Raw genomic sequence first — 15,225 nt, forward strand, 5'->3', positions numbered from 1 at the left:
TATGAATACAATACAATTAAGTAATGTATTGTGATAAAAATTATCATTATTGAATATTTAACTATAAAAATTATAATAAATAAATAAATAGTCTTAAAAACGACATCAAACCAACTTATAACTTTATGTCGTGTCCAATCAAACCAACTCAGTACTATATGGAAAAATCCTTAAATTTAATAATAATGATCATTACAATTCACTCGAAATAAGTGGTGAGAATTTTTGTAACAAAATACAATATTATTATGATGATTGTAATTAAAAATGTCATAGTAATTGAATTTTAATTCATAATAGTCTATTTAATATGTTAGTTGTATTTTATATATTTCAATGTGATCTAGATAGTTAAATTTATCATTGCCATTTGAATAGTTTGTTGTGAAAAACTGTAAATATAAAACACATACATGCTACGTATGTAAAATTGTACATAAGAGATTAAGATAATAACATGTAATTAAGAAATACATGTATAGTCGTGAATAATGAGGAATTGGACATCACTCACACGTAGAATTTAGCAAATTCATTTTTTGTAGTGTAGTGTAATGGTTAAATAACACAAAATGGTGAAGGATATTAGAGTGAATGTGTTTCTCCTAAATTGTTTGTGACTTTTTATGAATGTAGTTTCACAAATTTCAAAAAGATTTTAGGTCTTCTTTTGAGTGGATTTGAGGGAGTAGATTTTTTAGAGGATTTAAAGATAATTTTTTTTCCGTTTATTTGAGTGAATTTGGAGGTAAATGAGAGTGAATTTAGAAATAAAATTTGTGAGAATTAGAATATAATTGTATTGACGTGACAAATTAAAAAAATTTATTTTCAAATTCACTCTCATTTACCTCTAAATTCACTCAAATAAACGACAAAAAAATTTATCTTCAAATCCACTCCCTCAAATCCAATCAAAAGAACAAGGCCTTAGTGTTGTGAACCTTATTAAAGGTGAGAATATTAATAAATAATATGGTTGTGAGCCTACTATAATTCTTACTGAAAGTTTCATTTTCATTTATTATTATAACTGAATTATCATTATATTTATATATATTCAGTGAGTGTTGTCTTGTGGAAGTTATAAAAAATTTCCAAAAACTAACATGATATAATGAAATGGTTGATGATGGATGTAATCATGAAACATTTGAGAAGACTATCTTAACAAGCAATGACAATGGCTATTATCTAGTTTTTCTACTTTATGAAAATCTTGTTTAGTTGCTCTTCAATGAGAAACAACTATCTCAAACTCTAAGGAATTAATATTTGAACAGAGATTTTGGTGTGCCTTGGTTACAAAGTTTGAAAGATGTTTTTTTCAATAAATCTTTGGAACCTTATTTGATTATTCTCCGTGTTTGTTTGGTGGAACTCATAGTGTAGAAAATGTTTCAAATAATAAAGCTAAATTATTCATATTTTTGACTTATTACATGAAAATCTATTTTATAAAAAAACAAGATCATTTAAATACTCCAGAGACTAAATTTTAAATACCCTTTTTATTTACACACACGTGTGTATATATATATAATATTAGATTCATAGATTCAAAAGAAATTCGTATATTCTTTATATATAAAAATATAAATCTAAATTACATATCACGATAAATGTAAATCACATGAATTTAACCATTCCTGTCTATGGAGAAGATACAGTTATAAAACTTATGAAAAAAAAATTGCTATCAAAAACAACTTTATGATATAATTCAATATTCAATTTTGTATGTATGAAATAATGAGTCTTTAAACAATTAACAACAATGAATAAAAGAAAATATCAAATTACATGGTTATGATATTCACTACTACCTTTAATATCAATTTATTCCCATTGTCAATTGGTTTATCTCTTGGTTAGAAAGACAATCACATGTTATTATACTTGGTATACTAGATTAAATATCTTATTTATATTTTTTTTGTACTTTTCATTCATTTCACATTTTAAGGATATATATGTTTTTTTTTTCAAATTGATCATTAATTTTATCCGATTTTATAATCACAACAACAAAACTAAAATGAAAAGAAATATCTTGAATTTAATTTACTCATCATGTGGAGGAAAACTCTTATCAATTGTAAAATTATCGATATAATCTTCTTCGTAAATTTCATTTATAAAAAATGATATTTACTCGTGATTTCGTAAAACTTAAAGAATAATCTTTCATCTTATATACTAATACTTTAACCTAGTACAATATGAGCATAAAATACTTCACTTGTTTTATAATAAAAACTAAAATGAATATCAACTCCAAATTCATAAACCACATTTCAAATTTACCTTAAGACAAATTGGATTTCAAAATGACTAATGATTCTTTGACACAACTAAATTTTTTATATTCATTTCATACTATCCTTTCTTATTTTTTACTATTTATTTATTTTTTAAAATACAAAACTTTATATTTTTATGACCATTTTAGTCTTGTGCTGTCAAATGAATGTAAAAATATGTCATGATATCATTACACTTTCAAAATCCGATTACAAAAATTGTGCTTAATGAATTTTGAAATCCAGTTACTAAATGCTTATTGAAATTCAAATTTTGTTAACCAAAATCTGGTTCATGGAGTCTACCTAATTTCAAAATTGGTTACGAATATCTTGTAAGATTTCAATATTTGGTTATGATTTTGGTAATTCGAAATCTGTTAATAACAAATCCAAACAAAATTGAAATTTTAAATCTATTGATATTTTCTAAAATTGGATTTTCAAATCTGATTTATGTATTGTGCTTATCGAATTTTGAAATTAATTTTTAAAAATGCTCATCAAATTTCGAAATTTGATTTTATTAAGATTTGTTATTCACCAATTTTGAAATTTAATTACCAATTCTGAAAAAAAAAATTCGAATAGAATTTCAAAATTTGATACATAAAAAAAGAATAAAAAAAATAACGAAATCTGGTTGATTCTTGTTGGAAAACTCCATACAAAAGAGCGCACATGAAATACATACCTCTATTGCAAACGAAAATTCAACTCTCTTATAGTATGAGTATAAATGAATTCAACCAACAAAAAAAAAATGAAATACCATTGCGAAGAAAAAGAACTCCCTTCATTTTTTTTAAGATGAGAAAAAATGAACTCGATTTGTGGTTGCATTGGAAGAAGAAATAACGGGACAAGAGTATAATAAATATTTACTGCAAGGTGATAACAATAATAAATACTACTTACCTAATTAATTTAATATTTTATATATATTATATATATATATATAATTATAATTATATATAATTAGAATTATAATTATAATATATAGGGTTATAATGGGCATGAGTGAAATCGGGGGGGTGCAGGAAGAAGCCTCATGTGATATACTTCGGTTTTATTCATCTCACAATTGGGTTCTGCCCAACGGCCCAAATATTACAAAGCAAACCCTAGGCTTCTGTTTTCGCGTTTCGACTTCAATCCATAGCCGCTTTTGTCTCTCGTTTTCCGGAGCACACGCCAGTTTCAGAAGCGGTAAGCACAAATTCAACGCTGCTGTCTTCGTTTTTCTTCTACGTTTGTTGCAACTCAATAGCTGCAATTTCATCTGAATTGATGCTTCTGGTAAATTCGTCGTGATACAGTTAGAAGTTAACACCGTTACGTTCATTTGCAGATTCCCTACTCAACTTTTTGACTGAAAGATGGCTTCGAGATTCTGGACTCAGGTATTTAGAAAATTCTCAATCTATGTTTTAATTGCTTGCTCCTTTAGGTTGAGGAAATTATCATATTTGAAAGCTTTTATTTTTCGTTGTTATTTACTGAATTGTAGGGTGGGAGTGATTCCGAGGAGGAGGAGAGTGATTACGACGAGGAGGTTGAAACCGCGACAGGTGAATCTGCTAGTCAAGCAGTTACAAGCAGGTACCTGCAGGAAAATGCTAGTGACAGTGATGATTCCGATGGGCAGAAGCGTGTTGTGCGGTCGGCGAAAGATAAGCGTTTCGAGGAGATGGCCTCCACTGTTGATCAGATGAAAAATGCCATGAAGATTAATGATTGGGTGAGCCTGCAAGAGAGCTTTGACAAGATTAACAAACAGCTTGAGAAGGTTATGCGTGTCACTGAGTCTGTGAAAGTTCCGAATCTCTACATCAAGACGCTTGTGATGTTGGAAGATTTCTTGGCTCAGGCCTTGGCTAATAAGGATGCCAAGAAGAAGATGAGCAGTAGCAATGCTAAAGCATTGAACACCATGAAGCAGAAACTGAAGAAAAATAATAAACAGTACGAGGATTTGATTAATAAGTGTAGGGAGAATCCTGAGAGTGACGAGGAGAAGGAAGAAGAGGAGAGCGAGGAAGAATATGAGAGTGATGATGAGATTATTGAGCCAGAGCAGCTTCGGAAACCGGAAGCAAAATCTGATTCTGAAGCCTCTCAGTATGATGATGAAAAGCATGATGCTGGTGATGGTCCTTGGGACCAAAAGCTTAGCAAGAAGGATCGGCTATTGGATAGACAATTTATGAAAGACCCCAGTGAGATCACATGGGACTCGGTTAACAAGAAGTTCAAAGAGGTTGTGGCTGCTAGGGGCAGAAAGGGGACTGGGAGATTTGAACAGGTTGAGCAGCTTACTTTCTTAACGAAAGTTGCTAAGACACCTGCACAGAAGTTGGAAATTCTGTTCAGTGTGGTTTCTGCTCAATTTGATGTCAATCCTGGGCTCAATGGACATATGCCCATAAATGTGTGGAAAAAATGTGTGCAAAACATGCTGGTCATTCTTGATATTCTAGTGCAGCATACAAACATATTGGTTGACGATTCGGTGGAACCAGACGAGAACGAAACTCAGAAAGGGGCTGACTATAATGGACCAATTCGGGTATGGGGTAACTTAGTTGCTTTCTTAGAAAGAATTGACGTTGAGTTTTTCAAGAGCTTGCAGTGCATAGATCCTCATACACGGGACTATGTTGAGAGACTCAGGGATGAGCCCTTGTTTCTGGTTCTTGCTCAAAATGTCCAGGAATATCTTGAAAGAGTTGGGAATTTCAAAGCTGCCTCTAAGGTGGCCTTGAGGAGAGTTGAGCTCATTTACTACAAACCGCAAGAAGTTTATGATGCAATGAAAAAATTGACTGAGCTGACAGAGAATGGAGATGATGCAGGGGAGACAAGTGAAGAGCCAAAAGGATTTGAGGAATCAAGAATTCCTACTGCATTTATTGTTACCCCAGAGATTGTGGCCCGGAAGCCCACATTCCCTGATAATAGCAGGACCATAATGGATGTATTGGTATCATTGATATACAAGTACGGAGACGAGCGAACTAAAGCACGTGCAATGCTCTGTGATATATACCACCATGCTCTCCTTGATGAGTTCTCAATTGCCCGTGATCTACTTCTTATGAGTCATTTGCAAGATAGTATTCAACACATGGACATTTCAACGCAGATACTTTTTAACAGGGCTATGTCACAGTTAGGTTTATGTGCTTTTCGGATTGGACTGATTTCTGAAGCTCATGGTTGTCTCTCTGAACTGTACTCTGGTGGAAGGGTAAAAGAGTTACTTGCCCAAGGTGTGTCACAAAGTCGCTATCATGAGAAGACTCCCGAACAGGTACTTTCCCCCTCCCTTTTTACTAATGTTTATGATATGGTGGATATTTTTTGGGTTTTGATCTTAAGATTCAATGCATTCATGGTGATGATGTGACTAAGAGAGTGGATGAAAGATGTATAAATGCATTTATATTTGTGCTATTTTTCTTATACCATATATATTTTCAAACTTGAAAATCATTTTAAAATGCCACTCCTAGTCATCAGTTAGGCTTTTCAGTGTTACATTTTATAATTTTGTTTAACTGATTTGGTCACAACAATAAAAACTCAATAGTAACTATTTTCATGAGAAACTGTCATCATGTCAATAATGTGTTGCAAAAGAACTCAGAGAAGTGAAGGAATGTGAAGTTGTGATGATAATTTGTTCAGCATGACGTTATTCAGCTGCAATTGTCTATTAGTTCTGCAATTGTCTTGTTACTGTCTGTAGAATATCACGTTTCATATTGTGCCTTTTAACAGACCAAAGTAATTAGTTATTTCAGTTTTATATGACTGATCAATGTAGCTGATAAATTCTGTTTTGAGGCGTAGTAAGTTCCCATGCATTTTTTTTATGTTGTATTTGTTTTACAATTGTAAGAATTAAATTTTGATATTGATGTTCACATAACTATTTTCGATCCTCTTTCAGGAAAGGTTGGAAAGAAGGAGGCAAATGCCATATCATATGCACATCAATCTTGAACTCCTGGAGTCAGTACATCTGGTATCTGCCATGCTGCTGGAAGTTCCTAATATGGCAGCCAATGTTCATGATGCTAAACGCAAGGTAATTTCTAAGACTTTCCGTCGCTTGCTTGAGGCCAGCGAGAAGCAAACATTCACTGGTCCACCGGAAAATGTGAGAGATCATGTTATGGCTGCCACAAGGTTTCTCGTAAAGGGAGACTTCCAGAAGGCTTTTGACATTATTGTGTCTCTCGATGTATGGAAATTTGTGAGAAATCGAGACACTGTGCTTGAAATGCTGAAAGACAAAATCAAGGAGGAGGCATTGAGGACATACCTCTTTACCTTCGCTTCTTCTTATGAATCCCTGAGCCTGGATCAACTTTCAAAATTTTTTGATCTCTCTGTTTCTTGCACCCATAGTATTGTCAGTAGAATGATGATCAATGAAGAGCTCCATGCAAGCTGGGACCAGCCAACTGGGTGTGTTGTTTTCCAAGATGTTGAATACTCTAGGCTGCAGGCATTGGCATTCCAGTTGACAGAGAAATTATCTATCCTTGCAGAGAGCAATGAAAGAGCAACGGAAGCAAGGATAGGTGGTGGTGGATTGGATCTGCCTCTAAGGCGGAGAGATGGCCAGGACTATGCCGCAGCCGCGGCCGGTGGTAGTGGAACAGCCTCTTCAGGTGGTAGATGGCAAGACCTGGCTCTTTCACAGCCAAGGCAAGGCAGTGGGCGTGCTGGATACGGTAGTGGTGGTGGGAGGTCAATAGGTCAAGTAGCCGCAGGTGGCTATTCCAGGGATCGAATGGGACGGGGCACAGGTGGTGGCTACCAGAGTGGACGGTATCATGATGGAGGTTATGGGAGGAGTGCTCAAGGGGGTTCTGCATTGAGGGGACCCCAGGGCGATACGTCTTCACGCATGGTTAGCCTTAAGGGTGTTCGAGCTTAAAGAAATTAAAATTATCATCGTACGTCAGTTTTGAGGATTTGACTAATGCACTTTCTGTATTCTTGTATTGTAGACTTTATCTAAAATTTGCATTGAAATGTTTATGGATTTGTTATACACCTAAGCTTATTTTCGCCAGGGTTTATTCTGTTCGATTTTGATTAACCATTATTCTATTTTACATTGAAGAATGGTTCCTAAATTGTGATTTTTGAGTACCAATGAACCTGTCTACATCAATAGCACGGTCAGTGCAAACCATTTGGCTCTTCTCGACACATATAGCGAGAAAAACCTTGGTTTCTATTGCATTATTGTCGTAATTTCAACACGGTAGTCAGAGCTTGTTGCATCTGACGTATATTAGTTGAAACTTATACAAAATTTGTGTTTTTTTGTGTGTGAAAATAAATGTTACAGCGAAAATGTTTATGCTAGTCTGTTTAATTGTATGATTCAAAGTGCTTGAATGAGTTGTGCTCCTCTTTTTATTTTTCAGATCTATAAATATTAACTAACGTTATCAGTTTGCAATGACTTTGCACTTTTCAGCCATTTATACTTCACATTAAAATTACTTGGACTACTGCTAAACAAGGGACGGTGTAGCAGAAAAGGAATAGCGTCATACAGAAGCCTAATTCCACACTGATGTAAACACAATCTCGAAGTTTTAAACTAATGGCACCACGATGAAGCCATGATACGATTGAAAATAAATTCGGAGCAAAAATAAAGAAAATTTTAGGAAGATCTTCATCTTGCCTCCTTTATTATACATACGTAGGATATGGATGTCTCCTCTCACGAGTCCTTTTACATTCTTCATCCTGTGATTGCAACGACTTCAGATCATTCAAAAACACTAAACCTATCTTCTAAAACTTGTATATGTTAGTTTATGTAATAAATAATGAACAATAAATTCTTTTATAAATAGATTAATTTTTAATTCTCTTTAAAATATAAAGTATAAGGGTACCTAAATTGATCACCGTAGAGTGGTATTTGATTGATGATTAATCTTTCTTCTATAAAACACTTTTTTATAAAACACTTTAAGTTCTTTCTTGATTTTCTTTTTTAAAGAGGATGAAGAGAAAAGAATGGAAATAACGAAGGTGTTCGCACATGGAAAACATGACTTCTTATGTAACTTCATTTCTTAAGTTTTAATATTTTAATTTGGTTCCTCAACAAATTAAAATATTGTTTATGGTATATACACAATAAAGTTTTTATAATACGGTAAGTTAACACTTTATTACCACTATGACATTTAATGGATTTTAGGGGAGTAAGTTTTGAAAATCCTCATATACAAATTTCAAATTTACAAAATATATAAGTTGTAAACATAATTTCATAAGTTAGTTGAGTAAGATTATATTTAAAATCTACTTCTTAATATAATATTAGAGTTACCTAAAAATTGGTTGAGATATATTGTTAGTTATGCTTATCATGTCCTTTATTATGTGATCATTCTTAAGTATTTAGTTCACAATTGAGATACATATGTCTCAAGAGAGTATGTTGAAAATTTTACTTTGAATATAAATAAAATCAAGTTATAATATAAAAGTAGATACAATGTAAGAGAATGTTTATAGTTTTGTTCATAAAATTTACATAAATGTTAGTATTTTTTTCCAAAAAATTATATATTGAGTATTTGTGAATGTGGATTTTGAGGTGTCGAAATATATTAAATTTATTATACATTTTTATTTAAACTTATATGTTTTCATTTGTGGGTGTGCTTTCACTTGAAAAATGCAATTATTTATCTATTGTGTGATTTTCTAACATTAAAAACTATTTAAATTGTAAATTTGTTAACAGATAAATGTGATATATGATTCTTCTCATAACTAGTTAACTCTCTTAATAGATGTTTGTTTTTTAGTGGAAGTTACTATACATTAGTTAATGAGAAAATAATAGTAATGCTAGCAAAACTAACATAAATATAAATAAATTTAGCTACATAAAGTGGATAGCTAAAAGTGAAATTGAAAAATTATATAATGAAGTATAAATAATAAAGAAAAAAAAAGATAGATAATCAATAATGATATTAGAGTTTAAACAAAAAAGAAAAATAAGCATGTTGTAATTTATTACAAGAATTGAAATCATTTTCCTACATTTAAATATATATTTAGTAAAAGAACATTATGAAAAATATGAATAAAGGTTCTCATTCCATGTGCTCCTTTAGAGATATTGTCATAAATAATATATCTAATACCATGGAAGTATATCTCATAAGCTTTGCATATTTGAAGTTTTTATGCTCTGCTTTGGTTGTCATCTTCAATATCTTTGTCCTTGACATTATTCTGTGCACCATCCTTGACTTCCATTTTTGAATTATGTATGTTTTGTTCGTCGTCCTTATCTTTGAAGTTATTGTCTTTATTTAATATTTGCTCATTGTCTTCAATAAATTTGCTTTTAGTATCATTCTTTGCTTCATCCTCGTTTTTTACACCAACTTCCTCATTGGACATATTTTTGTTGAGTGTTTGAGTGCTTTCTTCGTCATTTGTCTTAGTTGTTAATTCAGTAGTTGTAACATCTTGGTTATTGTCATTCAAGATGTCAGTTTCAGTTTTAGTAGTATCAGATACATTTGTCATATTTGAAGTTTGTGTCCTTTCTTCATCACCTTCATTTTCAACATAACTAGGCTTATTATCTTCATTTTGTGATGCACTCAATGTATCACTCACTTCAACTTTATCTGGTGAATTCGCCATATTTGAAGTAATGCTTCTTTCACTATTTTTCATATTATTTTCACCACCTTCCTCTTCACCGTTCTTGGCGTCAGTCTTTACATTACTTTTATCCACAACAGTTACTTTGAAAGGTTCCAACTTAGCTTCAATATCCTTGACAATGAAGCTTAAAGATCTAACATCTCGAGCCTCTGTTAAACGGTTGTTTGGTGATGCCTATCACACAAAACTACAAATTTAAATACTCATTATAATAAAATTTAAAATATGACATCATTTCATAAATAATAGACAACATAAATTATAAATAACAATAATAGTCAACAATTTTATTATAAATAAGTTTGTAAGATGAAATTAAGATGATTTCTCTATTATATTAGCATTGGTCTTTCTTTATGTTGATCAAATGGTCCCAATAAATACATAGATGTAATATATGAGACAAAATATAAAATCTTGCCCTATTACAATTTGATTGTACTTAAATATCATCGAGTCAAAACTTCAAAGTGGACAGAATTATGTTATCACCACTGTTATTCAATCATATACATGTAAAAACTTATTATGTAATTTAGAATATGTATTATAAAATATGCATATTCAAAATTTTCTACCATTGTTTCTCTAAAATTATAAGAATTTCATTTAGAAGGTGAAAAAAATATATAACGTAGGCTAATTAGCATAATTTTTTTAAAATATTTCATATGTAAATTAAATTTATGTAGAAAAAAAATCAGATGTTTCATATAAAAATGTTATAACTAAAATGGATGGACAACATGCACAAATTATGTTGTAAATAATAAATTATGCTGTAAATAATTAATGTACTTTGTCAAATACAACCATTTAATTATTATTTTCTTCATTCTGCCAATTAAATTCATATGAATAAAAATAAAATAGAATATATAATATTAGTATAATTGATATGAAGCATGCACAAATTACATCACAAATAATTAATATACTTTTGTCAACTACAATATTTAATGTTAATTAGGTTATGTCACAAACTTATTTCACTAGATATGTCCCTAACCTACCATTAATGATAATATTTGTAAGCATGTGTTAGATTGTATCAATATTTGAAAATGAAAAATCTTAATATTAAAAGCTTTGAGTTTTTTTTTAAACAAATAAAATGTAAATGAGTAAAAGGAACGACAATAAATATTTTTTTTCCATTGATATGTTATATTCATTTTATTTAACACTACAAAAGACTTATTAAATATAAATTAAATTTAGAGACATTATTTTATAAATTACAAGTTTTTTATATTTAAAATAGTCTCTGATATTAATAAAAAATTATATTTGGCTTGTAAATTAAAATTCAAAATAGTATCTAACATTTACTATCAATATTTTAGTTATTTATTATTGTTGATTTTAAATTAATTTGAAACTATTTTAAAAATTAATAATTTTCAGTTTATAAAATAATGTTTAGACAAGTCAATATATTCACTAATTGTTTCTTTTCTCTAAATTTGATTACTATTTAAAAAATTTGTTATAGTGTAAGGACAATGATTTTCTTCCATTATGCCTTGATAATAGATTACATAATTTATTTATAACAATTCTTTTTGTTTAAATAATTTTAACATATTTTATTGTAAGCTATATTCATGGATAAACACATAGTTTATATATAAATATATTTTATTGGTCTTAAAATCTTACTGCATTTAACAATAAAGTTAACAATCATAACAAAAACATAAATTTAGATTTAAAGTTTTTACAAGTATAAAATTATGGTTGTTTTTTAAAAATTTAGTTAAAAGAAATAATACTAAATTTTGGTAAAATAAAGTTGTAGGCTCCTTCAACTAATGACTATTTACATATACTGACCTGTATAATTTGTTTCACTCGCCGAGTGAGATCATCTCCAGACGCTTCTTTGTAAATTCCTTTAAGAAAATGCCATAAGTGAGAATTAATGTCATCTGAACGATGTTTTTCAATCATACATTGTGCTACAGCTGATCGACAACCAATAGCATAAAAAGGACAATTTACAAGCTTCATTGGACAAACAGTTATACAATGTCTGTCCATCTCACGTCTCATAATGTTTGCAGGACACTTTTGTTCACAGGGAATTATCTTGAAAGGACAAGTTGAATCATGGTCATTTAGATGAGATGCGCAAAATCTAGAGTTGCAACCCTCATTTTCACATATTATAGATCTAAAGTTGCAATTATCTTTATGATTGACAAGATCTTCTATGTCATTAAAACTCATGTTGCAATGATATGAGTTCTCAAAGTCAACATTTTTTAACAAAGTTTCTGCAATTTTTTCCCTCCTCTCAAGTGTCCAAAACCCATTTACTTCCATCTCTTGAACAAAATCTTCTATATTATCTTCCCTCTTTTCACTTAGTAGCCATCCAGAAACTCGACTAAACAAATTTCTCTTTGAACTTGCAAAGTCATCAACTAGATTAGAAATAATATCATAAGGATGGTCTGATACTTCACCGTCTGGACCACCTTCCAATATAACAGACTCAGCAACAAATGATTCACTTCTTTGGGTAAGATACTCTATCATCTCCTTCCTCATATCAACAGCTATTGAACCGGCCGTCTTAAAGAGATCTCCTGATGTGTTATCAACACAAGCACTAGCTAGACCTGGAAGGAACATTTGTGCCAACTTGTGAACTACTTCTGTATCACAAAGATCACAATGAAACAAAGGACCTCCTTGCTTTTCCTCTTCAAACTTCTCCGGCCCAAGGTCCACATCAATGGTAGGCATGTCCATTGTTGGTAATATCTATACATTAAGGATAAAGTATTACCATGTATTGTTTAACACCTTTGAACTCATTTTTAATTTTCTTTAAAGATAATTTTTGTAATCTATAAAATGACCACTATTAGTCAATTAAAAGATTGTAAGATCTAATTCACAATACTGAATACATATTTCATAAACATCATCGTTAATCAAGTATAAAAGATGAAATTACATTAATACATGACGATAATGACACAAATTAATTTTTAAAACTACAATACAATTGAAATATGTTTATGTTTGCATGAAATAAACAATTTCTATATACAAAATTTTCAATGTTCAAAAAGGAGATTACAATAAGAACAAAACATACCGACATAAGATTTTCCGATCTAAAATGTTGAATTCTGGTTTTGGTTTTGATTGTACAAGTTCAATATTGAAAGAACATTCAATATTTTAGGCGATGAAAGGCTACAACCTCATCCCCTCACCTTTAATATCAATTCTTTATCTTAACCATACAATTTTACTTTTACTATTTTTTATTTTATAAAATTAGAAATTTAATAGGTCTTGCACACCTTTCAAAAATTTGATAAATTTAACTATTTTGTTTTTGACAAAAATATGATGAAATGAACAAAATAATCTATATAAATACAAAAATATGAAGGGACGAATTTAGTAAAATTTTTCAGGAAAAATTACATTATTTTTCTTAATTTTTATGTGTTGAATATATCTACAATTTCATAAGAATATATATATATATATATATATATATATATATATAATAAACCAGTTAAAAATTAAAATAATAATATATTAATATAGATATTCTAACAACATTTTAACATAATATATATGTCATTTTTTAATTAACATAATAAAATGATATTATGCTGTAAAGATTGAAGAACAATGTATCTAAACCATATAACAACAAATAAAAGAGATCAAAAATCAAATACCAGTTCAATCATAATAATAAAAAAGTGTAGAAAGAAGATAAAATATTGAAACCAAGAACAAATATGGACTAAACGATAACGAACGACCGAGTGAGAAACAGAGAAATGGATTTCAAAACCTATCACATAGGGAGAGCCAAGAAAGAGAGTGGGAATGTATGAATTTCTATTAGGGTTTAACAATAAAAATAGAGTGATAGTTTGGGGGAATAATAAAAAAATATATTTAAATCTAGACACGTGTCAATTATATATATTAGCAAGAGTTGCAATTTTAGGTCTCTACGTCTAATTTATTTAAAAGAGGTTATATATATATATATATATGGAATTTATTAATTTATGTAACCTTACTAAATTTTATTGATAAAAAAATATCTACTTTAAAAAAATGATATTTTAATAATTTTTTTTAGTTTAAAATAAAAAATAAAAAAAATAAAAAATTATTCAAATATCTATAATCTTAAAATTTAGAATTTATAATAAATAAGAAACTTTTTTTGTCAATTACATAAGTTAATAAATTTATATATATATATATATATATATATATATATATATATATATATATATATATATATATATATATATATATAGTTTTGAAAAGTGTTACTCGTGTGATTGTTTTTATAGCTATTATTTTGTATTTTTTTTTATAGATAGATAACATATTACTACATATATTCTATGTTCTAAAAGTACGTGTGATAACTTTTTATGCCTATTGTTTTGTATTTTTTTTATAGATAGATAATGTATAATTACTATATACGGATTTGATCTATGTTCTAAAAGTGATGAGATCTGAATTTGAATAAGAATGACATGACACGAACGGTTTATTTCTTTCCACAATTCTGATAAAAACAATATATTACATAAAGTTGGTTATATAGTGTGACAAATACAAAGTATATTCTAAATAAAATAAGTAACTAATTTTAATTCTGACAGTAGTGTTCATATTTCAATGAGATTTAAAAAAAATCAAAATAAAATATTAATTATTTTCCTTAGTATAAATAAGTTTAAACTTGTTAATATGTGATACATTTTTATTTCGAGTATTTGGTATTTATTTTACATTTATATCTACAGTAACACAACTATTTTTGTTTAAATCTAATTTATTATTTACAGAGTTTCTTATCTCGCGTCAAAACACCCATATAAAACATTAATTGTTATGAAAAGAAAAGTTGAAGATCAAGAAAGAAATACAAAATTATTTTAAGAATAATTTTTAAAATGAAAGAAAAAACGAAAGAAAAACACAAAATATAAAAATAAATGTTCAGATTTAAACTAAAATGGCATAATCCATTAATTTAAAAAACAAAACAGAAAAGTAAAAATATAAATATGAAAACTTGAAATGTAATTGAGTTTTAATGTAAGATAAACGTGTGGGAAAAGTATTAATAATAATAATTGCAGCACTTTTTAATAAAATTTTATTTCAATAT

At 29.1% G+C, this 15,225-nt stretch overlaps 2 protein-coding genes across 2 annotated transcripts; one reads left to right on the top strand and one right to left on the bottom strand.

Annotated features, from left to right (window-relative positions):
* The first annotated feature begins 3,407 nt into the window (after positions 1 to 3,407).
* On the top strand, positions 3,408 to 7,371 carry LOC124830402 (eukaryotic translation initiation factor 3 subunit C-like). Its single transcript, XM_047304102.2, has 4 exons — positions 3,408 to 3,512; positions 3,655 to 3,706; positions 3,814 to 5,616; positions 6,259 to 7,371. The coding sequence occupies exons 2-4, from the start codon at positions 3,683 to 3,685 to the stop codon at positions 7,252 to 7,254; spliced, it is 2,823 nt and encodes a 940-aa protein (XP_047160058.1). The 5' UTR covers positions 3,408 to 3,512; positions 3,655 to 3,682; the 3' UTR covers positions 7,255 to 7,371.
* Positions 7,372 to 9,548: 2,177 nt separating this feature from the next.
* Positions 9,549 to 12,815, bottom strand: LOC124830321 (uncharacterized). The gene is made up of 2 exons (XM_088115711.1): positions 11,880 to 12,815; positions 9,549 to 10,217 (listed from the first exon to the last, which is right to left on the bottom strand). Exons 1-2 carry the CDS (start codon positions 12,801 to 12,803, stop codon positions 9,549 to 9,551), a joined length of 1,593 nt encoding a protein of 530 aa, XP_087971837.1. The 5' UTR covers positions 12,804 to 12,815.
* Positions 12,816 to 15,225: the final 2,410 nt, after the last annotated feature.

Source organism: Vigna umbellata, chromosome 5, assembly GCF_029865625.1.
Source record: "Vigna umbellata cultivar VRB3 chromosome 5, Vumbellata_1.0, whole genome shotgun sequence".
Taxonomy (NCBI): domain Eukaryota; kingdom Viridiplantae; phylum Streptophyta; class Magnoliopsida; order Fabales; family Fabaceae; genus Vigna; species Vigna umbellata.